This window comes from Eleginops maclovinus, chromosome 19, assembly GCF_036324505.1.
Source record: "Eleginops maclovinus isolate JMC-PN-2008 ecotype Puerto Natales chromosome 19, JC_Emac_rtc_rv5, whole genome shotgun sequence".
In the NCBI taxonomy this organism is placed as follows: Eukaryota; Metazoa; Chordata; class Actinopteri; order Perciformes; family Eleginopidae; genus Eleginops; species Eleginops maclovinus.
In genome coordinates this window covers 16,549,573-16,576,224 of record NC_086367.1, presented here as the reverse complement: position 1 = coordinate 16,576,224, position 26,652 = coordinate 16,549,573, and the positions used below count along the sequence as shown (strand labels likewise).

At 41.8% G+C, this 26,652-nt stretch overlaps 1 protein-coding gene across 3 annotated transcripts in view; it reads right to left on the bottom strand.

The window, feature by feature from the left end:
* dph6 (diphthamine biosynthesis 6) overlaps positions 1-26,652 on the bottom strand; it is a 54,486-nt gene that overhangs the window by 4,476 nt on the left and 23,358 nt on the right. Inside the window, exons 8-14 of one of the 3 annotated variants that reach the window (XM_063909716.1) lie at positions 26,522-26,615; positions 24,421-24,571; positions 23,898-24,041; positions 22,127-22,256; positions 21,846-22,020; positions 6,935-7,183; positions 1,607-1,988 (exon numbers count right to left, since the gene is read on the bottom strand). In XM_063909716.1, coding sequence (XP_063765786.1) covers positions 1,607-1,988; positions 6,935-7,183; positions 21,846-22,020; positions 22,127-22,256; positions 23,898-24,041; positions 24,421-24,571; positions 26,522-26,615 — 1,325 coding nt within the window. The remainder of the gene's footprint in view (positions 1-1,606; positions 1,989-6,934; positions 7,184-21,845; positions 22,021-22,126; positions 22,257-23,897; positions 24,042-24,420; positions 24,572-26,521; positions 26,616-26,652) is intronic. The other 2 variants (XM_063909717.1, XM_063909718.1) reach the window with 2 other exon arrangements.

Below are 26,652 nucleotides of genomic sequence, written 5' to 3'. Positions count from 1 at the left end.
TTACAGTATTTCAGTGACCCCGAAGTGGCTGGATTAGGTTAAATATGAGTTTTTTCTTGAGTATTTAGAAACAAAGAATTCAAAACATATTTGATATAAATACTTACTTTGAAAAAATATGGATTTCTTCGATTACAATACCTTAAATATATCTGCCAAAATGTGGGGTTTTATTGAGTATTGAGGTCCTATCTTTGAGGGAACCTCTCTATCGTAAGTAACAAGTTGAGACAAGATGTTTAAAGGTTTCATTTGGAGCATATGTCATGTCTATCAGCTGTGAATCTTAACGCAAGTAACCCAAGGGTGGGGTGGGGGTAGGGGGGGCTGCAGTCACATTCTGCTCCAATGTTGTTGTCTGTCTGCTCGCTGACAGCAGCAGTTGTGAGGCTGTGACTGCTAGTGCCAGAGGTGTTACTTTTCCTCCTTTGACTTTTTGGATTCATCACCCGATGAGCATAGGCTGTGACCCATAAAAATGCCCATGGGTGAGCTTCCAGGGCTTGGCTGTGCGTGCCGGTTAAGGTAACAGATTCTAGCTCAATGATGAGTCAGTAAATGGTTTTAGGGGAGCAGTCTGTGCAAGCCATAATCAAAGAAACATACATTTCAAGGGTGAAGATTGAGGTTGATTTTGCACCATTAAACCAATGACCCAGTAACACAGTTAATGGTTTCTATAAAGAAAAACTAACATGTTTTTCTATAGAAAAGCAGCAATAGTAAATGTTGAGTTGTCCTAAAACATATACACTAAGCATTTATTGCCATATCTACATCTATATACTTTTCTATTTGATACCCTATTTGAATAAGGTTCCTCCTCAAGCTTCTTACTCTTCCATTGTGAATAATGAAAGAAGAGATTAATGACATGCATCATATATCATGAAACGATGTTGAATAACAATTATATAATTAGGTTACAAAACAAATAGCACTGTTCATCTGTCATGCATATCAACACGTTTTCGAAACGGATCAACCTTTTCCCCATTCATCACTGGTAACCATAATTTCCCGTCCTCAAGAAGATGAGTTATGTGAAAGCTAAAAATGACAGTAAGATGGCTGGTTTGGCACAGATTCAAAAATGTTAATTGACTGCTTCAGCGATGACTTGACAACTGAGCCTGTGTGATCGATGTGCTCATCGCCCTTTTCCTTCCGACAGAACATCTCTCAGGATAAAACAAATACGGTTCCACATTTGCCTTGGCGAGAACCTGGGATCCTTGGAGCCGGAGATGGTGGCGTATAAAACTGTAATGATGACAAAAGACTGTGCCAGCTGCTTGCATTACTGTACACAGTGCAGACACAACAAATGACTTACAATAATTAAACAAGGGAGAATGATCCCTCCTCTGGAGGGACTGCTTCCTAGAATATCTTATGGAGTTTACATAAACAATGTCAGCTCAAACTTTCCTCCAAAAGAGAGTGCAGAGAGACGGGCTGTCAGTTTGTTTCTATTAATACAATGATGTGGAGCTTAACTTGTGTCGCAACAGAATGACTTATTTATGATAAATCCTGTTAATAAGTGAACATATTACAACAATTGATATAGTGTCTTGAGTGAGATACATCTCCAGTGACATACCTTCAACAATCTGCTGTGCCAGCATATGGTTGCACTTGTAAAAAACCCTGGCACACAGTGGAACCAGCTCAGCATCCATCTTCTTCATGGCTTTCTTGAATGTAGTGCCAACTGCTTCTGTAACATCCTTCAAACCGGTGACGTCCTGGTTATCGCCGGGCACAGCCAGGGAAAGTGAAAGTGACGCACTACATGCAGACATAACTGTGTGGCACTCTATGGATCCACACGCAACCTTTGTAATCATGTGACAGGAAGTCCTTTGGGTGGGATCATCCTGTACTGCAGCTACATGAAGCTCAACAGCTGCAGCCTTGGGTAAGGCCGGGACCACGACCACCAATAATGGCGCAGGTTTGATTTCATGCTCCCACATCAGGTCCTGCAATGCAGAAAATGTGAAATTCAAATGAATTGGCTGGCAAATTATATACTGCGTTCTGCTACACACTACAATCAAATGAATGGCCCTCCTGCTGGGAATCATGCTGCGTTTTCTGACCACAAACACTGCTCCATCAACATAACACATTATTCTAAAGCACGTCATAAAACTCTACCACACAGCACTAAGACAGGCTTTTTACTTGACAGACTGATAGGCTATCAATTTGCATGAGATTGGGAGGTGACCCTTGTAATGACAGTGTGTACAAACAATTCAGAAAGAATCCATACTACTCGCAGTTGCCGTAAACAAAATGAACAAATGCATTTACTTTGAGCTAACATGACAGGTCCTATCAGAGATGACTTCTCACCTTTGTAAGAAGATCACTCACAACATATTATGGCAGTTTCACCACACGCATTTAGTTGAGATCTGCCTCAATTTCATCTATAGAGCCAAAATCTCTTTATTTTTCCTCCTCTGGACTGAGGGCCATTAGCAGTAACAAAATGTCTTGGAGCAATGCTACAATGTGGCCCTCTAATAATACTTGGCTGTGGCTTCATCTGCTAATGGGAGAGAAATGAGTGTTTTATATAACCGTCATTTCAGTCGGAGTCGATAGGGCAAAAACACTTAACCCCCTTTCCAATTTGCTGGATCAATTTTCATCCACTTACACCCCACTTCGTAAGTGCAGAATAATAACAGGTTACTTACATTTTATTTTGATATTCACTCACATACAAAAAAAGGAATCCCTGACAAGAGCAGACGACGGCCTCTTTGTCCCTTCAACAGACCAACCCGTCATGACCCAATCAGCCAGATTCACTGGATCAGCACTTACCTTCAGATTAAACTTTAGCAAACGCTTAATTGTGTATCAACAGCTAACCTCTTGCCTTGGAGAGTGAAGATAACATAAAAAAGCAAGTGTCTTGAATGAGTTTGCGTTCAAGGGTGGAGATTTCTTTACTTGAAGAGAGGCTAGCCTACAGTGATGAACAATCACAAGAGCTGAGAACAATAGCCGTGTCAGCGCAGACCTCTTAGCATGTCAGACAAAGTGACAGCACACATACAGGTCCTCTGCTTTGATAAATGTTATATTAGCACTTCTGGCACAGGCTAGGTATTCCTCCTAGAGGGAACTGCTCCTGCACTTGTCAATAGTGATTGAACATGGAGCAGAGAATGGGAACTGGGGAGAGAAGTGACAGGATAGGGGGTCCTGCTCAGCCAGGCTTAAAGGCCACCCTGCAGGCCTATGGTGCTGAGGTACTATACCCAACCGACCATTCACAAGGAGATCAGGGGACTTCGGTACTGCAGCTCCAGCCTCTGGCAGGACTTTACTGTCACGGCACTGTTCCTGACTTTTTGTCCGAGCTGTCGAACGATGTTAAATCAGTCCCTTTCTCTTTCTTTATTAATGTATCCAGCAACATGTAACATTATGAGGGAGTTTGTTTGGCAGGTCTCTTGAACAAAATGTGCTAAAGGTGCAGTATTGAGTGTGTGTCTCCGTATGTACACATGTTGTACATTTGTGTGCGTGTCTCAGGCTTGACTAGTCAGAACTCCATTACCCTGCCAGAGGAGTGAGAGGGGAAAACAGGCTGACATCCCTACCTGACCAGACATCATTTATTAAATTAATCCAACTAAACACAGGCTTTGATATATAGTGGAGCTGAGTGCTAGAGTGGCAAGGTGAGAGGGCAGGCAGGTGGCAGAATGTGTGTGTGTAGGGCGCTCTGTTCCGCTCTACACCAGCCACTTAACACAATCCATCTCATTACTTCGTCGCACTTCGGTACCAGGGCATGCAGCCATTCCCCCAGTGCTCTCTCACTCTGTAGGCAGCAGGTAAACGCATGAAGTCTGGATCTGCTGCGCTCAGCTCTCTATGCTGATTGAGTGTGACCTGCCTCTCCTTATGTTTGTTTTCTTTCTCCCCACTTTCCTCCCTCTAACTTGCGTCCGTGTGCCTGGAGCGTGCGGTGGGTTGGAGGGCCGAGAGGCGTGAAAGCTGAACGGTAAACAAGGTAATAAGGAAGTGGTGTAAAGGCGGGGAACAGCGGGGAGCTGATGGGACTGCGCTGCTTAGCCAGTTCCCCTACATTTCCTGCCCAGCGGGACGCCTTCAGCATGTGGCTCTATGTCTCTGCACTTACTGTAGTGCCGTCAGTCTGCTATAATATCCCTTCCCAGTCACTCCCTCATTCACTCTTTTCTTAAGATTCCGCGCTGAAGCCCGTCAGACTGTTTGTGTAAATGAAACACACAGGGCCGTGTCAGTGGGGTGAAGAAAGGTTTAAGTGTATTAGGCCATTATAAAACCATGCCAGGCACTTTGAAAAGTCCCAAGTAAGAAGGACAGAAATTATGGAATGAAGTATTTTACTCTGGTATGCAAGAAGGAAGCGCTCCATATTGCAAATTCAATACTATTAAATTAAATCCCAAATCAAAATATCAAAAACAGATCATTTGATAAATATTTTTTTCCAAAATGTATTGGTGCTTATGAATAGTGTGTGTGGAAATAAAGTGCTGTTAGTCCTAGTAACAAAAAACCTGCTTCATAATTATTTTTTACTATACGACACGTTTCCAGAACCTGTGATTGTTACACAAAGGGACGTCTGTTTAACATTTATTGATTTATCACATCAACCTTGTTCATCAAACCCTTTTCACACACACAGACAAACAGGCTCTTTGTGGTTTATTGCACCGTAAATACAATTTCACACTTATAGCGACTCCAGTATGCTCCCAATTAACCCTGCAAGCTTCTCCATCCACCTGATTAGAGAAATTATCTGCGCACGACAACAACATGGCCCTTTGGCTCCACAGACACGATAAGCAGTGGTGTTTCTATCATTTCCCTTCACATGTCTTGTGTCGGAAAATACACTATACCATTTATATATCTGTATGCAAACATGTAAAGCTACATAAACTGGCTTTCAATCAGCATCAATGAAGAACAGATGCACTGTAGGGTTATGAAAGAAGGGATTAGAACAGGGAATTTAATCTGCTTTAATCTCCAGTATCAATAACAGCAATGATCAATATGATGTATTGAAGTACTTGGCATATTACATTATCTATTTTTTTGACAATGCAAGTTGAAGATCAAGAATTAGGTATACCTTTGCCATTTTATTTTAATTTTAAATATAATTGATTGTTCAGTTTCATAAACTAGAATTCCAAAAGTAAACACACATTGGATTACATGTTAAATCACACATAATAAATTGTTGGGCAACAAAATGACTGTGGAGCATAATGTGATGTTTTGGTTGGTTAATGTCCCTGTTTCACATAATTGTCTTATCTGTCCACTTTTCTTTTATCTTTTGCTTTAAGAATACATTTTCACATACATACTACATTTAAATTTAAATTATTCTTGCAAATTCCAGCTGGTGGAGTTATCGCTGTTGTCTGTGGGAGTCGTGTTATCAGTGTTTGACCTGGGTTAACCATTCTAATTACAGTCAGTTCAGATGAGCACCGGTGCTTTGTATAATCCCCACCCCAGGGAGAGAGCATTTCACCTAGTTTAGGATGAAACAGTTTCCCCCACCACAGCCGCTCTGCCTATCTTTCCTTGAAGTGAAAGAGAGGAGAAAATGTGAGAGCCAAGCTAGGAAGACACATCCGCCTCACAGGCAAACAAAGAGCATGAGGTCAGGTTAGTAACCCACCACCTCAGCCAGATCTATTCTTAAGGGGAGAACTCACCTGTTTACAGATGGAGCTGTCAATTAGAGCTGCCTAATCTTAGAATCAGTTGAAAATAAAACATGGTCTCTTGGTGGCAGTCTTGGGTCAGCAAAGTGACATGGAAGCACAACAGATGGATGATGTTGCCCATCTTCAGTGACCTCTGACCTGAGCCTAGTCTTGTGACCTCCCAAAGGGTTGCCCTTGGTTAGCCTTGTTAAATGAACAACCCAATATGCATGCTAAATTGTTGGCACACTGTCAACGCTTTCAAGATTTTTAATCCACAGTGAGGTACAATAAGTCAAATAAATTCACAAATCTACACCAGCTCTTAATTGATATCATCTTAAATATATGTATTTGAATTCAGAAATGATTACTTGAATGCTTGGAGAATATTTGCGGGCCTTCAATAACACATTTATAGTTGAGTATAAACTATACTTTTGTGGAATTGACACCAAGTTGACATCCTCTCCCCAGTCTTTAACAACTCACCACTGAGGAGAGCCACATGTTGGAGGTGGGCTCCTGCCTCTCCCTTAGGCCCTATTCCCATGGCGACACAGATTATTATGGGAGGAGAAGGGCTGCCAGGGGAGGCTGGTGCCCCTATTAGACGTATGGAGCAGGGGTTGTAAGCCGGGGTGGTGGAATGGAGGAAAGGATGGAGGGAGGTGGCAGGAAAGAGGGGTGGAGAGGGGGATAAGCTGCTCTGAGAGTTGAACGGAGCTCCAAAATGGTGTGTGGGGGCAAAGGATTAGGGAAGCTCTGAGGAAGACATCTGCTTCTGTGCCAAGCTCCGCATTATCAAAGACACCAGCGTTTCCCACATCATCAACTTTTCATGAGCGCACTCACTGGCAAATATCAGTCGCGGCGGCTTGTGTCTCAAGGGGGCAGAGAGGGGCGAGGAACTTTCCCTTATTTCACAACTAGAAAACACAATTCTGAAAGGCCTCTCTGAAAAACTTCGATACCATATCAACTTTCTCTCATTTTACTTATTCATCCACTGTCTTTTAATCCATTAAACATGTTTTCATTCTATGTGGGAGCAGTATCAGATTATAAGTATGATCAATATTTCCTCTGCATCTATAATAAAACAGACAGTCATTGCTTTTCTTTTTAACCACTGGTATATATTTCATAAACAAAAGCTTCAGTGCACATCAACTGACCTTCTCTTCCTCTGCGGCCCTCAGCATGCTCTCCCAGACGGCCCTGATGATGGGGATGTCTTGGTGTCTTGTGGTATAGCAGTGGGCCTGGACAACATGAGCTAGAGTCAGGCTGCTGATCACAGCCTCCAGAACCTTCTCCACGTAGCTGAAGGACAAACGGGCCTGAGTCCTAGTGCCAGCCTTTACCAGCTGCATGGTACAGGGGACCAGAGCAATTTGGCCTGCACAGAAAACAGACTCATCAACCTGGAGAAAGAGAATACAAGAAAAACAGAGCAGTGTGGGTTTATTAAGGTGTTGTTAGATGAAAGTTCATCACCAGAGATAAGTTAATCACCAAAGTTAGTACAATATATCCTGAGGGGAACGTTAATGACTGTCAAATTCCATACTAATCAATTAATTATGGTGTTTGGAGATATTTTACTCAAAACAACAAATGTAAAACTCATGGTCGCGCCACAGAAAAGGTTCGGGGTCACTAAAGTAATTAGGATTCACATATATAGTCCTCTGGGGGCTATATATGTCTTATCAAAATAACACGGCAATCTACTCAAATGAATAAGAAATCGTTTTTGGGCACCATTGCCAGTCTATACTCCCAATGCTTTATTCATACCACATATGTTCATACATACAATCTATGCTTGACACTTCATCAAGGCCTTGAAGGGAACTTTGAGTGGTTGGATAGCCTCTGCCCCGGGCATATACAATTAAGTACATTATGTATAAAAATACATGTGTACGCAACCCCACCCTAGCAATTATGGTAGAAAACTTGTCAAAAGAATATTTAATTAGCCAATTGTGAAATCTATTCAACCAGAAAACTAGATTTAAAAGTCACCCAACATCAAAACATACAATTTTAATCTATGAGGTGCTATAATCAAATTAACATTAATTATTAGCTTTGTTTGTTTCAGTAGCACTGCATTAATTAACAAGTTTTACCCTTTGCCATTTATCAGCTTCTTATCACCAACAAATTCTCATTTCACAAGCAGGTATTCTGTGAGAAGCCTGTCAATGCACCTCCGTTACACAGGTGTTATTTATGAGCATAATATTAAAGTGATAATAAGCTCCATTGTCTGTTAAATACCTCTGTTACAATTAAGCTCCTTGTATAATGAAAGCTGAAAAAAATCGATCTGTTTAATGCAACGAGATGAGTACGGATGGGGCATGGTATTAAGGAGGTCAGGCCTTTGGAGACCCTGTAGGTTGGATGGCATTAGTGCTGGACACTAGCTGCTGGTCAATGCAAATAGCTGTTGGGGACATGTTGATAATTGCTGGCCTATGCAGGGATGCTAAGCACAGGCAGATCTCCAGGGAGGATCAAGAAGGTCTGAATCAATTGATACATGGCCCCTGACATGGTCCTTCACTGATTAGCAAAGACACAGCCGGGGGTATCATGTTTCACAGTGAGATTAGTAGAGTTGAGAAGATATAATACTTGGGACTTAGCACCCTCTCAGCTGAACTTCCTCTCCAGCTCATTTATAACAAGCCCTTTGTTTTTATTTTCACTCTGTTTAATGTGAGGCCAACACAGATAAGCCATGACACAACTTGATACTGAAAACTGAATATGTTCCCCTTACTGAAATGGTATACAAGCAGAACAAGACGCTAGCCGCACAACTGTTTAGCTAGAGGGCAAACATGGTCATGGCTATTTCCATAATCAGATGGGTTAGCCATGATCCCCAGCTCCTGGGTTCACTTGTCAACTTTGATGAATCGTCAGCTTCCATCTCTGCTGCTCCAAATTACTGGGACAGCACGCGAGACAAGAGATGGAGGGAAGACGAGCGCGAGTGAGTGAGGGGGAAGAAAGCGAGGAGATAAGGCCCTCGCTGCTTTCAACGAGTTGGATGAATCACCGGATCATTTACCTGCGAGCACAATCTGGCGAAGGCGCCTGCATAACTATGTCCGCCTAACACAAAAGCCAGATTCCCACACATCAACAACAAATTGTCATTGGCATTTCATTTATGAGCCATCAAATGCCATCATATCCACTCCAACAAAATAGGGCTCCATCAGGTTGGACGGGTGGCCAGACTCTTAACAAGCTTGTCCCCATGAAAAGAGCTCGCTCCACTTTGAATTCATAAAGACCGGCTACCATTTGTCAATTTGAATATCAAAAGGGGCTAGCATGGGGCCCCTTGACTGTTAAAGGCAGACTCCCAAAGCCTCTACCAAGCAGGTGTGTGATGATCAATTATTAAGGATCCCGCTCTGGTTACTCTTAGTGGGAGGTGGAGTTGGGGATTTGGAGGTTTGTGGTGGTGGTGTTGGTGGGGGCAAATATTTCTGTGGTGAACCTGGATGGGAGGTGGGGGGGGGGGGGAGGGAGAAAGACAGTGGAGAAGGGAGAGTGAATACTATTTACATAAAATTAACAGTTCAAAAGAATGAGTTCACACACCAATCAAACTTGTTAATTGACTGTCAATGGTGTGTCCCTGAATATACAACACAACTACATTATTCATCTTAGGCCTTGACAGCGAAGACAGTCCAATTTGCATGGGTGTTCTAAACGTGATCAACAACCACAATGCCACATGCATTTTTAATAGGCCAGAGATGGGTTCCTTTAATATTCATAAGGGTCAAACAATTGCACATGACATTAAACTTTCTATAACAAGGTAAGTATTTTTCAAAAGCTAGCAGTCTAAATGGCCCACAGAGAAAAGGGTGAATCAATACTACATGTTCATATTGGTTTATTTCTGTTCTACTGTTGTTTAATAGTATATTTTCTGTCATAACTTTAAGGATTTTGGAAATGTCACACCCTAAAAGGAAAATAATGATTTACTTTTATTATATTTTAGATGTAATAATGTTTTATAATACATATTCAGTGCCAATGGTTGGGAGCTTTGGACAATAGTACTTGCAGTGAATATAAAAGCTGTATTTCATTTTCACTATTTGTATTTAGCAAGAAAATAAAGATGCATTAAGTCAAGTAGTCACGTTTTTGATTAGAATTGCAAACAATATCACCATATGTTAAAATCATTTTGGCGCAGTCTATACAATTATATTGATTTATACAGTTTTTCCTGCTTATAATTAACCACATTTTTTTTGTTCCTGCTTTATCAACCTTTATTTTAAGTCTAAAACGCCATCACGTTCTAATGGACCCAATGACATGTCAAAAGGTCACCCTCACCAAAGAAACACTCTCTCTCCATCCCTGTGAGCTGCAGACAGTAACATATATGTAAATGTACTCAGGAAGCGCCTGCCTGGGTCCACTCCCAACCCTTAACGGTGTCTTGTTTCAGGCTGGTGTGTCTGAGGTGTTTCTAATTGCAGTTTTTTTGTCAGAAAGCTTCCAGAGATGACCAGACAGTGCTAGACTATATTCACATTGGTGTTGGAGCCCTCTGGGCCCCCATCGAGTTGAGGACGTCTGCGAGTGTCATTAGCAAAGCTTTGGGATGGTATGGATGAACTGGGCTGGCCAGGATAAAATGACCTGGTATTGACGAACAGTCAGGTTTTTCCTGCCTGCTTCCAAGGACAGAGAGAGGTGGAAAACTGCTCCAGCGCTCCTATCAGATATGCTAATGGTCACATTTCTCCCCATTGAGACCTCATGCATAATTTAACCAGTAAAATGATAATACAAAGTGTGTAAAATAGGTTAGATTAATATGGTGTAACTTTTCCCCAATGCTTGCACATGTTATCAAGCTAAGAGGTTAATGGCACACACAGTATCAGCAACAGGATAGGTAATTAAATGCAACATTTAATAAATACTTTTGATATGTCCTTTCAGTTGGATGTTGAGCGTTATTTATAGCTTATCCATCCATGTAGAAAGGATACATGAGTGCATATTCAGAGAGTCAGGCTTTTAGTAGAGGTAAAACTTTTATAAAATATGGTTTTTTAAAGATGCTTGCCTTTATAAAATAAAGAAGCATGGGTCAGATTCAGGATGCTGCATTCACTTGGTGTGTTCCATTCATACTTTATTTGATTTACACGTTAAGATTTATTTTAAATGGGACACTCTTTGGTTTACTTTTAATCCCTTATGGAACATTCCTTTTTCAATGTTTGACTTCGTATTTTTGACTTTCTTCTCTTCTTGAATATTTTAGCATTGGCAAATGGCCCGAAATGGTTCAAAATGTAGGGATCAAAAACTGAGGTTGAAGTTTTGTTAAATGTATTTAAGTGCATATATTATTTCAGCTTTTTTGGCGGGGATTTCATATGCAACGACTGTTTAATCCTTGTGTGGTGGATGGCAGTTTGTCAGGGATGTGTGCTGTGATTTCATCTTGAACTGGCTTCAAGTCTGTGGGGCTCTTTCAGCATTAGTGCATTCAAAGCAGATCACGTCTGGGAGTGGGAAATGATAAGAGATGGGCTCATGTTGTGCTGCGCCCTGAGGAAATCCTGCCTCTTCTGACACCTCATTTCTACAAATACAAACCTTTCAGGAGAACCACGACCCTGCTTTTACAGAATCTCTCCCCATGTTAGGCTTCTCATTTAAGGCTTCATGGGAAGGGGGAGGGAGATATTTGCCTTTTTTTTATTCTCTCCCCTTCTTTTTTCTACAATCTCTATTTTTTCTTCCTGTTTGTGCTCCAGTTTGATCCTAACCCCTGTATGCTCAACTGTCACACAAAATCAGTGTTACTTAAACGGCGACATAAATAGCAATATGAAGTGCACAAAGAGCGGCAACTACAGGGCCATTCTGAATGCATTCTCTCAGGTCTAAAACGGCACATTTATTCAGAAAACGAACCATAAGCATATGTTCAGAACACAAGGTGACACATTTAGAAATACATAAAGAATTATGCAACTATAAGGTTGATGAAACGTGTGGTCAGTCGGAGCCAGGGACACTGGCCTTTCCCCAACCCCCACTTTCTCTACGCTTATGTGTATTTTCCTGTTGTGCCTGTATGTCTGCCCTCGACTGCCCATAGACACTGAACCATGTGGAAGAGTAACACTGTCATGTCAGTTTTGGTCAACTTTATGGTGGTCAGGAGCCGCTGCCGCTCAGTGCTATGACCAAGGTCAGAGGAGCCTGAACGCAGGATGCTCAGGGAGACACATCTAAATGCCAACAGGCAAGAATAAACAAATACATTAATCTTTCCAGTGCCATACAAATATATTTTTGACCAAAAAATGAAACCAATTTTGAAACAAAATGGTACTCTGTCTGTATTTTGTTCCTGTGTAGATTTACTTCAGTAATATTGATGTTAATGTTCCAAAAAATAGAATGAAATAGAACAACAAATACTCAAAGCTGATGTAAAAATATTGTTGTTGTCGAGTACTGTGCCACACCAGAGCAGGGCTGTGGGTGCAGAGTGATGGAGGGGCATGGTTTTTCATTGCGTTAGGCAAAATGCCCTGCTGCCTTCAACTGTCCCGACCTCACATTTTTTGACAAATTGGTTGTGAGGCTTTTACGACTGATGCACATATCGCAAAAATCATTTCTGCCAAGCTTCCTCTATGACCTGCCCGTGGGACATGACAAGCCCCTCCATGCATCGCTCTATCAAACCGAATCTTTCCAGGACAATGCAAATTATGACAAATTCCATCATCCTGCATTATGCGCTTTCCTGCTAATCTCCCTAATTCGAGAGAATCGGGGAGGGTCTCGCTGTTTCAGCTGAGGGGCATGTTGTCTGATTGAATGATGCTGAAACTGCATCCCTCAACCCCCGTTCTTTCTCCCTTCCCAGCTGTGACCACCTCGTCTCTTCTGTCTATTCATATTTTTCCTCTTTTTGAAGCTGAATCTCTTGGTCTGGCTGGTAATGGTAACACTAACTTAACCTGGGCACAAAAAAAGATGTCAACACAAAGGCACAACCATTAAAGTGTTGCTGTCAGTAGAAGTGAGGTGAAGACTACATTGTGAAATATCTATTCTGCATAAGACAGTGTGAACGTCCAGAAGAAATCAGCTTGCGACCCAGTGACATGAAAATGCTCTTCCATAAAGAAAAGTATTCTGCGTCCATGTCAAACACATTGAGTTAACCCACACAAACGCTCTATTCCTTGCCTGGTTGCTACTCTGTTTGTTGTAATGGATAAAACATGTAATTCTGTAAATAAAAGATGAATATGACACCATCAAAACAATGAAAGACGGATTGAACAAGGTGGTGTTGAAATTGCACAGGAGAGCAAAAAGAGATGTAGTCCCTTCTGGTCTCAACAGATGGCAGTATGGCTGCATTAAAAAGGCTGCTGGTTCCACGATGCTGTTCATACAAAGTCCGCCAAATCCATGGACAGGCTGGCTAGACAGCTTCGAAGACTTCTTGGATTTTCTTCTTTTCTTTTTTTTTGGCAAATCAAAATGTTTGCATAAATAAGCTGAGAATTCCGTCAGTGAAATTCATAAATATGGATGAAGGAACATTTGGGGGCAAATTATACAAAAAAATAGTCTTAAAAAATCCTTTGCGGTTGTTATATTTTTATTCTTATCACCAAATTCTGAAAATCTAATCAATCTCAAAATGTGTCTAAGAACAATCAAATAAAATGACAGTATAATTTTCCATCCAAGAAATCCTTTCCTATTCTTACTCTGGGATAATTCAAATCTGTATTATGTTGTAAATGTGCAAAAGGAACAATACAATCCTAACTATAGCAAGCTGAGAAAAAAAAAGTGCTGCAAAATGAACTTAATCTCCTCTGAAAAATAGAGCAAATGTTAAGATTTGTGTCTGAGCATCAAATTGAACTCAATACATTTTGACATGTAGAAAATATTGTGTACTCTATTTTATATTGAATGAACTCTTACCCCGAGCATCTAAACTACATTACATTACCCAGACTTACAGGGCCTGACATCCCCTTACATAATAAATCCATAATATTAATAATAAATATATATTAAAAGTGAACATGCCGATATGTCCGCAGAAAAAAAGGAGGCTGTGTATTATTCATCTGCAGCAGTTTTTACAACAGTAAAGCGGTCTTTGATGACAATGGCATTTCAGAAATGAATGACCCAAGTTAAAAGTTACTACTCAAAATAATTGCTCCATAGGAAATTTATGATGAAGTGAGTTGCCAAAAGTAAATGGAAGGTAAGCGCTAACTCTTGTCTGACTCCGTATTACTGCAAAAAAAAGTGAACACATGTAAAAAATACGGCAATGCCTGCACACTGTTGAATGTGGATGTAATAATCATTTCTAACCAGAGGCGCTGACTGCCACTTTTAATGTACACAACTTATGGAATCACAGAAACATAGTAGAGCATAATAATTACAGGAATAATCTATAAAAGCAGCTTTCTAAAATACATAAACTACAGTGCAGGGATGTACAGCAGACAGTAGGAGAATCTGCTGCGGTAAAACAAGCCGACTCCAACAGCCACACACACTCTGGGTCGGTGACAATTAGTGTTATAAACTACGTGTTTGTTACTGACAAATCAATCATGGTGACTCTTTGTTTATACAGTGCCAACAAAACACTATTAAATATGCTAGAAATGTTTGAATTATGTTTGGTTGGTAGATCAGGTCATATATATGAAATCATAATCACATTTTTTTATTGTTCCTATTTGGCTAAGTTTTATGAAATTTTCAATTCAAAATATTTCTGCATTACATGTTATGAAAAAAAATGCTGTGAGTGAAAAATAAGGGAGATATATTTCTCCTTAACACGGACCCCTATTAGTTTCTTTATGTCACCACACTATGTGTGGGAACCTGCTTCTGTATTGTCTGTATTAGCCACACATGTATATCTCACAAGAAGCATCTCCCAGACCCTCCCAATCTGTGTTTTTGTCTGTGTGTGTGTACGTGTGTGTGTGTGTGTGTGTGTGTGTGTGTGTGTGTGTGTGTGTGTGTGTGTGTGTGTGTGTGTGTGTGTGTGTAGGTCCTGTCAGCTATGCCCTCTCGTCACTGCAGGGGGAAGAAACACACCCGGGCAGCTCTGAATATAGTGGCTAGTTACCATAGTAATGGGATGGTCATACGTCTCTCCTCTCTCAGACAGTGATGGGAGTGGACAGGACACGCCGCTATGCTTTTTATCTATGCATTCGCTATTCAGTTATTTCATTCCACAAATAAAAAGCCAAGCCACCGCACCTCTCCTTTTTCCGTATTCAAATAGAGGGGTAAAATGGGTTGTAAATAGTTGGATATGGGGTAATAATTCACACATGGGACTACAAATAATGATGTGTTTTGACTGAGTGTTTGTGATTGCAATTGTAACAACGAGAGTGTCTTGGCAGATATCTGCTGTTGTGGGATCTTTAAATGACGCTTTTCAGCTGCCTTCTTGATATCTCTGAACCATTCACCCCTCCACTGCTCATCAGCAGTGACAAAGTGTGAGGAAACAAGCACACACAAACACACACTCATGAAACATGTGGTTGTCTCAAATAAAAAATGCAACAGTCTGCCATTTATCAAATACAATCATATTCGTACTTCATAACTAATTGCCTGCATCAACGTTACTTACAATGTTCTAGTATATTCTGTTTGTACACTGTGGCCTCAAAACTAATCCCAGAATGCTTTTTATACATATGGTATTTAAGCATTTTAAAATCTGTAAAGGTGGAAAATTGGATGGGGGTGCTGACCATTGGTGCATGACAGACACCAGAGATCTGTGTCACTCGAAGCTTCCCATGTGATAAAATATAGTTAAGTGGAACACAAACACACACACACACACACACACACACACACACACACACTGATTATACAGTGTATTTACATGCATGTCTAGTATACATGTATCTCCGCATCATTTAATAGAGGAAGAGGGGCGATGGACATGGCTATCCTGTCCCTGCTCCCCATGGCTTGTTGACATGAACCAAGGCAGTCAGGCACCAATAATACATGAAGAGCTGTTCAAAGGCAATTAGGATCAGTTGTCAGGGCCGGGCCCATTAATGAGTGGGAGTGTGGCAGGGGCCGGGGCAGAAGCACAGCGCCGGCGTTCACGGCCGCGCGAGAGTCGATGCACTCTGACAGATCCAGTCCTTCCCCTGTCCTCGCCTGGTACAAGCTGATACCAGTCTGTCCCCACGTGGTGCTGCAGCAGCAGCGATGCAGGATAATGTATTAAAGAACACACAGACTTCTGAAAATGACCACTGCCATGGCAGGTCAGCCTCCACGCGGTCACAGCGGGGGAGAAGGGGGGGAGACATGGGGCGCGTGGGACAGGGTTGGGAGGAACATAATTACCTCCTCTGCCGTCTACCACTTCCCATAAAACTGCCCCCTCATTAGATTAAAAACATAGTCTCACATGACCTCCCAAATATGTGTACACATGAAGAGGCACAATCCCTGTCCAAGAGCTATTGCAACGTCCCAGGACGGCGCTATGAACGCGTGTCAACACAGATATGCGTCTGAAGGTGTAGAGCTGTATTACAAGATCGAGAAAAAAGAGCCCATACTTGCAGTAAACACAGTGTTAAAGAGTATGCACACATGTTGCGGGTAAATAAACCAGCACACATGCAAACATTTGCCAGGAAATGTTTGTGCACTGATGGTTTGAGATAACGTGTGTATGCTCAATTGCTTATTTGATTTGTCTTTGCATAAATCTTTATCTATTTGCATGTCAATTACAGTGGTTTGAATGTTGCATACGTGTCCTGTCAGTCATGAGTGAGTTATAGTTAGTGAGCTGTGACTCATTTTAATGACCAAACCAGTTTACTTTGTCATACAACCAGGACCTTTTACAAAGCGCTCACAGGTGTGCGTGTGTGCGTATTTGTGTGTGAGTGTGTCTGTGTATGTGCGTTAGACCTGGCCTCAGGGCATACAGCCAACATGCCATTGCGGTAAGGTCTTACTGGGTTTGATCAGTGTGTTTCGTGTGTGTCCAGTTCAAGCGTAGACAGTTGACCCCGGTGTTTGGGTAGGATGAGTAAAGCCTACAGAGACAGACTCAGGTGATGTGCAGAGACAGGAACTGAATCGATGCTCGCAGGGGAAAGGCTGCGGGGTGAAGCTCGACTGTCAGTCAAAACCCTTTCTGACTCTCCCCAGACAAAAGGTTCAGCTCCTTGCACACAATTCAGGCATTCAGGAAACGAAACAACCAGACAATTCTACTTGTGCCTTCAGTTAAATGAAAAGAAAAACAATTCGGTGTTAACATCCTCCGCTGCAAACAGGAGCAAGTACCTACAAGTGCTGAAGAACCCCGTAGTTTTGAGAAGCTCTCAATCTCATGAGTGCTCAAACCGCTGAGCTTTCAAGACCTCATTTTTCATCGACTCAATTACTCTGCAACTGTTCCCCTCCTGGTCCCTCCCCTTCCTCCCTGCCTCATCTCCCCTCCTCCTTGGTTGGAAGCGATCATTTTGTTCTTTATTAAAGTTGATAACATCCCTTGCATTGTCTGAGTGCGCACGCTAGAGAGCCGCCCCTACTGTTCTAGCCTCCAGCGCTTGGTATTATTGGTGCATTATTTCACGCATGCCCTCCTCTTTTATCAAGCGCTTTTGAAGTAATGTTAATAGACTAGAAAATTGAGACATTTATGAAGTATGGGCCGTGTTTATGAAAAAATCCATAAAGTATGACAGGGGAGAGGTGAGATAAAAGCAAGGTTTTAATAGATTATGGCAAACAGGGGAGATGCGTCAGATGCTGACAGGCACCTCCTCCGAGATCCCTCATATTTTATGGGATTAATTTTGTTGTATTAGAAATGAAGTTAAATGTCCTAATTAATCTGTTCGTGCCGCATGAATCACTCCCCGAACGCGGATGCACGCACACACACTGTTTTTGGGCTAATTATTCTTCTGTGGTAATTGAGGTAGTCTCTAGATGTAGACTGAGCAAGTTTGGGGAGGTGGGGGGGTGCTGTTTGATGTGATGGAGTGGGGGGGGGGTTGCTGAACTGTGCATTTTGGCTCTTTGACAGTAAAAAAACATTCTGGGTGAGAACAACAAACCATAAAACTAAACCACTTAGCTTAATTTCTGCTATTCATCACTAACATTTTTGCTTACTCACTCGCCACACCAGCTCATATTTTGCTGTCAGCGCTTTGATTGTTCATCATAAAGCAGGGTGTCTATCTTCACAAACCCATTGTAAAGTATTTGTTCTAGAACTATACTTCAAATGGATATCCCTGTAAAATACCTTTATGTTTCTTTTAAAAGAAAGATGGATTTAATCATTTGAGGCAGTGGTGAACGTTAAAACATTTGGGATCTTAACCTTGTTTTAATCCCTTTCATCTCACTCTTTCCTGTAAATTCTCTTAAAAAGTTGGTAACGTGACCTTTAATAATATATGATATGCGACTTCAAAATCAGGCTTTCAACTACCAGAAGGAAAGTCCAACTTTGTCCTTTTTTTGTCATTATTGCACACTCTTTCTGGCCGGATTTGGGTGGTCCAACCTCCCTATGACTCATTCTGACCCCTGAACTTTCATCAAGAGGGTCAGACAAAGTTTAGCTTATTGTTTTTAGACATCAAGACTCCTGTGAGGAGATTATTCAAATTCTACCCCCTGCCACACACACCCCTCCCTTTGACGGTAATTGGCAGCGTCAGATCCACTTTCCTCCTGATGCCTCATAGTCCACTTTGACAATTTTCAAAAATCCAATGCAAATCCTATCGCGGGCTTGTGCAAGACAGTCCTCCACAATATTGACTGTCACTCACAATTAAGGGAATGAGGCAAGGGGTTAGTGTTCACCAGCAACCTGAGGCTAGTGTAGTCAGCTCCCAAAACACACCCCGCAGAATCTGATCAGTGAGTATAATTTCCTAGCAAATATCCCAGGGGTGAGCCACTTACCTTAACAGGAAAGGGGAGATGTTTAACAGGCATTCAACGGCTAGTCTTCCTTCTCAGACATGCTTTGGCTTTTGTGTTTGCCTCTGTGAATGTGGCTCCGAAGGGAATGTGATGGAACACGCCGCATTAATCTAAATATATGAGGAAAAGGTCCTGCAGTTTGATCTCGTGTTGTTAAGTCTGACTTTAGTAAGTAATGGGTCAATTTTTTCCATCTGGCAACTCATACACATAATCATCTTCTATTAGCACAAATGGATTTCTGTGCAACAAAGTTGAACATGCTGGCTTAAGGAACACATAATCTTTTGTCCTGCTATTATCTTAATGGAACAGAATTGTTTAAAAGCACCTTTTAAGAAACATCTGACAGAAAATAGAGTCATATTTTATTATTTAGTTTTAGAAGCATGCCATTATTTGGCTTTCGTTGTAATGAGATCATTTGTTTTGATATTTAGAAATTAAACTACTGGATGTCAGAGAGCATCTTTTGTTTTCATTAAATTGATTGATGTATTTAAAACAGTGACATTCTTATATCTTAATTAGATTATGCAAATTGGGTCTAAACAAATGACAGCAAAATTTGCATTAACTCTCTGATAAACAAGACAGCAAAACAAAACAAAAATTGTGTCAAGAACTTTGATACCGCTGCATTAACAAATGATATATTGTCTGACAAGTAATGCATATTATGATGAATACAACCTCTAAACACATGTCAATCAGGGACAGCACAACGGTAAAAACATTAAGTCAGTGTTTTTGTCTTTATAGCTTGCGGCTTTTACCTAAACTAGCAGCATATCACACATTAACATACAATCTACCAAGAGGCCCGCAGCTTTGACATCATAAAGGTTAACTAATTCTTTAAATCAAGTCAGATCTGAATCTGTCAGCATGCCAAGCCGAGTCGACAGTTAGTCAGCATGCCATTCCCGAGAGCTGAGGCAGGGAGAAATGACAAGCCAGGCAGATAGATGAATAGATTGATGGAATTTGAAGGTCCAGCATCCATCACATGCCAATCCCTAACACCGTTCCTTTCTACCTCCAACAGTACCACCCTTTCCATGTGGAGACCTACTGTAGTCACATCCTGCAGGGCTAGTGCCATGTTCTGTCAGTAGCCATGTGCTGTCTCTCAAAGCACTGGACACTTGTCAAAGTAATAAACTGGTCCCAATAGAGCTGGACATTGGTCCGTTAATAGCCCTATTTGTATACAGCACATTCAAATAGTTAGCAATGCCTCATGTTGTCAGAAAACAAACACCAGTGTTAACAGTTAACCTCAGTTAATCATCAGGCGACTCTCTATTTGTCGTTTTTTCCACCACTAACTGTATTCATTCCTTCTCCATCACAAGAAAACCTCTGTTGCACAAAACTGATTACATTCTCTGTACATAATTAAGATCCCAAATTCTTCCTTTAATCATTTCAACTCCAACCCCCAATCCAACCCCCTAATATATCTGGATCCTTCTTTTAATTACCAATTATTTTCCACAGTCGGTGAATGTGGAGGGCTCCAGGTTATTTGGTCTCACCCAGCAGCTTTTCTGTCTCTGTTGTTGCCAGAGCCCTGTCGCCATGGTGTCAAGGCAATAGTCACCAAGGAAAATTGTCATTAAGATGGAGTCTACGTACTGGTGAGAGGAGGGGTTGCACTGCATGCTTGCTCACAGCAAGGGGCTAATTGTATCAATATGTAAAAATCTGTAGCTGTACTGAAGAGTTGTTAATACATTTTTGATCAAATTAAGTCATTGTAGCGTGGAAGAGGAGCAGACACACTGAGAGGCGACACAGGGGTCGTGCAAAGCGTTGCACACTGCTCTGAGTGAGCAAACTACCCTCATTGTTTTCTCAAATTGCCTTGGATATGAATGATCATTAGAGGACTGAGAGATTAAACAGTTCTCCAGAGGCAAGAGCACATGCCCACGGCTGACTTCAATTTCATGTATCAATGAGACTCCATTGAGGAAATCAAACACGGCTGGCATGTTAAAAGAAAACCTGACTCTGTAGGTTACATCTCAGGAATCCAAACTGCACAACAGCCTCTGAGCTTTGGTGACACACTGGTGAGATATGCCGTCAAGCTCTAAATGAATGGCTAATCCACACATGTTCTCACTCATAGACAGATTTGGCTGCAGGATCAAGGACAGTGTGGAGGAGATGGACACTATCCTTGTTGACAGTACCTTGACAAGTGTAATCCCATATAATACACACTGGGTAAACAAAACACCAAGCCAACCGTGCAACCGCGGCCCACACTTCCTCTGCTCTGCCTTTGAATTCGACATTCTTCCTGGGTTTGAAACAATATGAAAGAAGTTCTATTCGTGGCTTTACAAACAAGTGCAAAAATGGATACACACTGCCCACTATAATAGGGATACATATTTACATGTATGGATAAAACTAGCAATGAGAACAAACTATCACACGTAACAACAATCTCATGCATGTGCACGCGTGCAACTATGCATAATTACAGACAACAGAGACAAACATGAAACACTGCATGTAATCTGAGACACTTGAAGTGCTTTGTAAGAGTCGAGTACAAATAAGCATTATAAGAGTCACAAGATTCATCCTTCATCCAAGTAATCCTTGGTGCTCATCCATTAATCTATTGCTAACCTGTATAAAGTGAAACTTTAAATTGCTATGCCAACAATGGCGGGAAGAAAAATAACGTTCTTTGTGTCTGGCTCAGACACTCAGACAAGCATCAAGTGATTCAGTGGATTAAGTTTCACTATCATTTGTAATTAGGAGACAAACATGTTATGTAAAGAGCAGGGTAGAAATGAACAGAAAAAACCTGCAAAGCTTATTTGACAAGTCTATAATGCTTAAATGATTACCCGAATAATTGAATAAGCTATTAACAGTAAGTAATTAGTCTATTAAACACAAGCAACACCACCCTTTCCTGTTGTGGATCTTGGAGCTTACCCTAACGGCCTGACTGTACGGCCCGATGTTGGCTGGGGCCCAGTGGGACAGGCTCTGGACATGCAGGGCTTCTCTCTGGTGGAAGGAGCCCTCCTCCAGGGGCTCAGTCCAGTAATGAAGCAGGCAGTCCATCTGCAGCAGCTGCCCGGCAGGAAGAGGAGCCTGGACACACACCCTACAAGGAATAGAAATGAAACGTGGAATGAATGCATTTGAGTTTAACCATTATATATACTGTATGTTCACAGCCGGAAAGGTTTGTATGTGTGTTTGCATCTTACCTGGCTGGAGGGTTTACACCAAAGTGTTTCTTATAGACGGTGTTCAGTGGAACAAAATCTTCCATGGACCTGACATACAGGTGGATGAGGACGATGTCTTTCAGCTTCCAGTCTCTGCTGTCCAACTCACCTAGACAGTGACAATACATGTTATATTATTATGTTATTATGTTATATTAAGTGTAGTATATTGTCTATTGTAATAACTTTTTGCTATTTTATGCATATTTGCTAATACAAATTTTGCAAATGCATCAGTTGCATATTGCAGTAAATTCTTTATATTGTAAAAGCCTTACATTTATTTTCCATGTTTACATAGCACACATAGGACTGAGACCAAAAAGAAGTACTGTATGGCCCCAGTACATGCCGTGTGTGTAACTGGTCACCAGATTCATGCAATTTGTAGTTTGAGACCTGAGTTCTTGGTTTATCACTATAAACTAGTTCTAGTATTTATTTTGATATGTTGAAGTTAGAAGTTGTGTTTATTCCCACCACAACAGGCAAACTTGCCAGTGAACATTAAAGTCACTCTGAGTCTAAAGTCTGTGTTCAGGCATTTGTTTGTGTCAAAATGTCAGGCTAACAGCTGTGCTATACCTACCATAAAGTCAGTCTGTTCAAACAGCCTTTAAGAGGCTATTGTAGTTAGGAGGTGGATAGCTTCGATATTTTTTTTCCTAACACTGAAATCTATTGAAACTGCATGAAAGCAGTAATAGTATATGTCCCCTCCTAAATAGAGCAGTGTAACACAGTATATGTGCACATCAATGGCTTGAGATGCAAACATAGGCACAGGGGCTCAAAGCAAAGCCTTCTCACTACAATCATTTGAAAAGAGCTTCAAGTTTGTTTTTCCTTTGCCAACACTAGCGTCTCAGACTACTTCACCCTCATACAAAGAGGTTGTTCATTAAATATTAACTTGTTTAATATTGTCTCTGCACTGTGAAGGCTGTTCTGCCGAGCACCACGATAAACATTAAATATGCTTTTCATCTTTCGCTCCTCTTTCTCCATCAAAAAAAGAAAGAGGAAAAAAAAGAAATAGGCTCAGATACACTGTAAAAGCGCACACTTTAAACTTCTGTAGGGCAAAAAACAATAAAGCCACCCAACATGACTGCACTGTATGTGTGTGTGTGTGTGTGTGTGTGTGTGTGTGTCTGTGTTTGTGTTTTAACAGAAGCTCTGTTTTGGTTAATTTAAAGCGCTTGTCCTTGTTTGGTGGTCAAATCGCGATCCCATTCTTGTGACTGACGGAGTCTCTGACACACAGGGTTTTGCCTTCTGGGTTGACAGGCTCTTCAGAATAAGGAACAACTTCTCAAGCTCTGCCACACCTCCTTGTGTGTCTTTAGCTGACGCAGCAAGGAGAAAGAAAGACACCCAAGGGACAAAGACATTTTCCCCACTTGTTCTCTACATTGGATTTTTGGGGCTTAAGTGTTTGTAGTACGGTAACTAAACAGAATCGGTTTTAATGCTTAAATCAGTAAAGGACCAAGGAATTCTGTATCATCTCCCCTTGATAATTTCAAAGATGTGATTTTTATTTGATAGCAGAAAAGATGACTTTACTTCTGAGTGTCCTTTTATGTGGCTTTGGGAAAGAAAAGATGAAATCATTTTCTGGTAGACTTGTGTTTTTCCTGAGCGTAAGTATATTTTAAAGCAGGACCACAGCTCTGGTCCACAATGTTTTTTCTAAGTGTTCATTTTCTTCCTAAATACTTTCTCTCCCTCACACTTTACACCTTACTTTGCAGCTGTGTGAAAGCTGCCGTTGTCTGGCCCTGGATCGCGGGGTCTTTGCTCTGAAGGCCGTTGATGCCAGAGATCCACTGATAGCCTTTGGAGCTCCTCCGTGAGCAGGATGGAGAGCGATCTGCAGGAAGAGCTACAGCTGGTTGGGACAATTTAGTACAGTCAGCACTACAAATATATGGTCCAAGGCTTCAAGACTTTTAGAAGATACAAAATAAGTGTGTAATTGCTTTTATCCTTTCATTTACAACTAGGGACAATGCTGTATGTGAGATAATGCATGCATAGGTTTTGTCAAAGGAGCAATGAATTCAGAGACTGTCACAAATACACTGCTGAAATGACAGTTCTTGTCAAACAATCACTCATAAAATACCAGCATCACGATGTTGGCCACATGACACAGATTCAGGGAGCACACACCCACACAAATATCATCCGACACACACATAGACACATAACTACACGCTGTAGCACGCATGTCAGCATGTGGATGTCTCGCCGTAAATGAATCTCACCGTGGCCCTGCTGACAACTAAGGTCACAATTTGATGTAAATTCTTGCTGGTTGTCTTGAGCTTGATCAGCATATTCCACCTCCTCAGTCATCTTGTCAATGGCGTTCTGGCAAGGACAACTACCATGGGGCAAAGCTCTCGCCACCACATCCTGCAATAAAGCACCACAGGGAATACATCAGGCCAAACGCCCACCAAAGAGCGCTGAGCCTTTTGCAAAGACAGACAAAACGCTGTATAATTAGCCAACCTTTTCAAATACACCACCAAGCTGGCTGTGTGTGTCAGTCTTTCATGACAAGGGCCCAGACACACACAACTTCAAGGTGAATGAATATGAAACAACATGCTAACATATTCATTGTTCAGGCGAATAGGGAGTGGTATTTTCTGATACTGTAGATTCAATCATGCTGGCTGTCAGTCAAAAAACTCTGGATGTGTGGGACATGTTTTGGATTTCACCAGTCTGATCCTTCGGTTTGCTTATGCTTTGCCGACTGCTGCTTCTTTAAATAACAAATCATTATTATTCTCTAAGGCGTACATATTACCTGCCAAATCCTGCTGGGGCGTCACACATTTGAATATATATTTCAAATTTCTTCAACGCCCCCTCACCCTGTCCAACACTCATTCACCCCCCTCATCTGCTGTCAGCTGCATTAGGCCATATGATAATCAAATTAATTATACTTCAGCCCCTCTCTCCTGGCCAGCATAAAAAAAATAGCTTGACTAGCATTAACGGAGGGCAAATGATGGTGGTCCATCCCCACCCCCTGAGCCCGGTGCAGTTTCCTCTAGTGCTGGTGTCACCGCAGATCTGTCACCCTGACGAGAAGAGCTTCAGAAGGCTGAACCAGGGCAGGTTCTCCCCTGGTTGCACCCCCCCTTTTGCTCCCCTCGCAGGCCCTGGATCTCCCTGCTCTTCCCCCAGCAACCTAGGGGGGGCTACAGGGGCTGTGGGAGTGTGTGTGTGTGTGTGTGTGTGTGTGTGTGTGTGTGTGTGTGTGTGTGTGTGTGTGTGTGTGTGTGTGTGTGTGTGTGTGTGTGTGTGTGTGATGGGGGTGGGAGAGGAGGCGTGGGGACCGAAAAATATATAGCTGTAGGGAGTGAGGCTGCAGGGTCATGAGGGTTGTGGGATGGGGGTATGTTTTCTGTCCATAACAGTCCCAGCCCCCACCCAACATGCAGATACACACACACACACAAATACACACACAGGGCCACAAATATGAACACATGCTCTCTTGCACACAAACACAAAATCAGATGAACGCATTATGGTGTGATGGGCAAAGAAACGCACGTGCAAATCACACGCTTTACCCCGGAGACATGTTGAGCTACAGGCGAGTAGCATCCCTCTGTGTTACCCTTATAGTGTTACTCCGCTGCAACAAATACAACGGCGTGCAAGCAGCACTCCTTGTCGCTAGGAATACTCATCAACCAGTAGGTGTCTTATTAAAGCAGACATTTTCAACCACATTCATTAAAGCTACACATAAATGAGGTCAGCGTCTCCATCACAGAATACTTGATTATAAAGTTGTGTGTCTTTGCAGGGGAAGTAAAGTGTCAACCTTCTTATCTGTGAAGCCCCATTCAGCTGCTTTTAATATACCAAAAGCCAATTCTTAGTGCCTCCCCTCAACCCCCGCCTGTGTCCGCTTAGCAAGCTACCTGAATGCAAAGCGCCTTAATGTGAGCAGACATGTTTATTAAGCTGGGCCTAGTTTCAGGCTGCAGTGAATATTGCAGACGTCAAAGTAGGCCATGTGGGGCTGGCGGAGAGAGGGAGCGAGGGATGAAGGGAGACACCGAGAGCAAGAGTGTGCGAAAGGGAGAGAGAGGCCCTCTGGAGGTTGATCTGAACCCTGCCCTACAGTGCTGTGTTTCTCTTCTGTTCGACAAAGTTATCAAACACCAAAAGGTTTTGTTCTTGTGTTTGTTTTGCCCTCACAGCGGTTTTGAAGTAATCCACCCCAGGAGTGACTCAAACTTTTGTTGTGAAATCATTGATTCAGCATTGAAAGCATTGATCTTATTTGCAAAACAACTTATACTCATGGAATCCTTCAGAACTTTTACTCACGGTATCTTTGTTCTCGGTGTGTATCTCTGGGAAGCGCAGGTAGCCGACCGGAGCAAAGGCATCTGCTGAGTGGATCACTGTCTCCGCTGCATCGCTGTTCACACATGAAGAAATGTTCATGTGCAGTCATG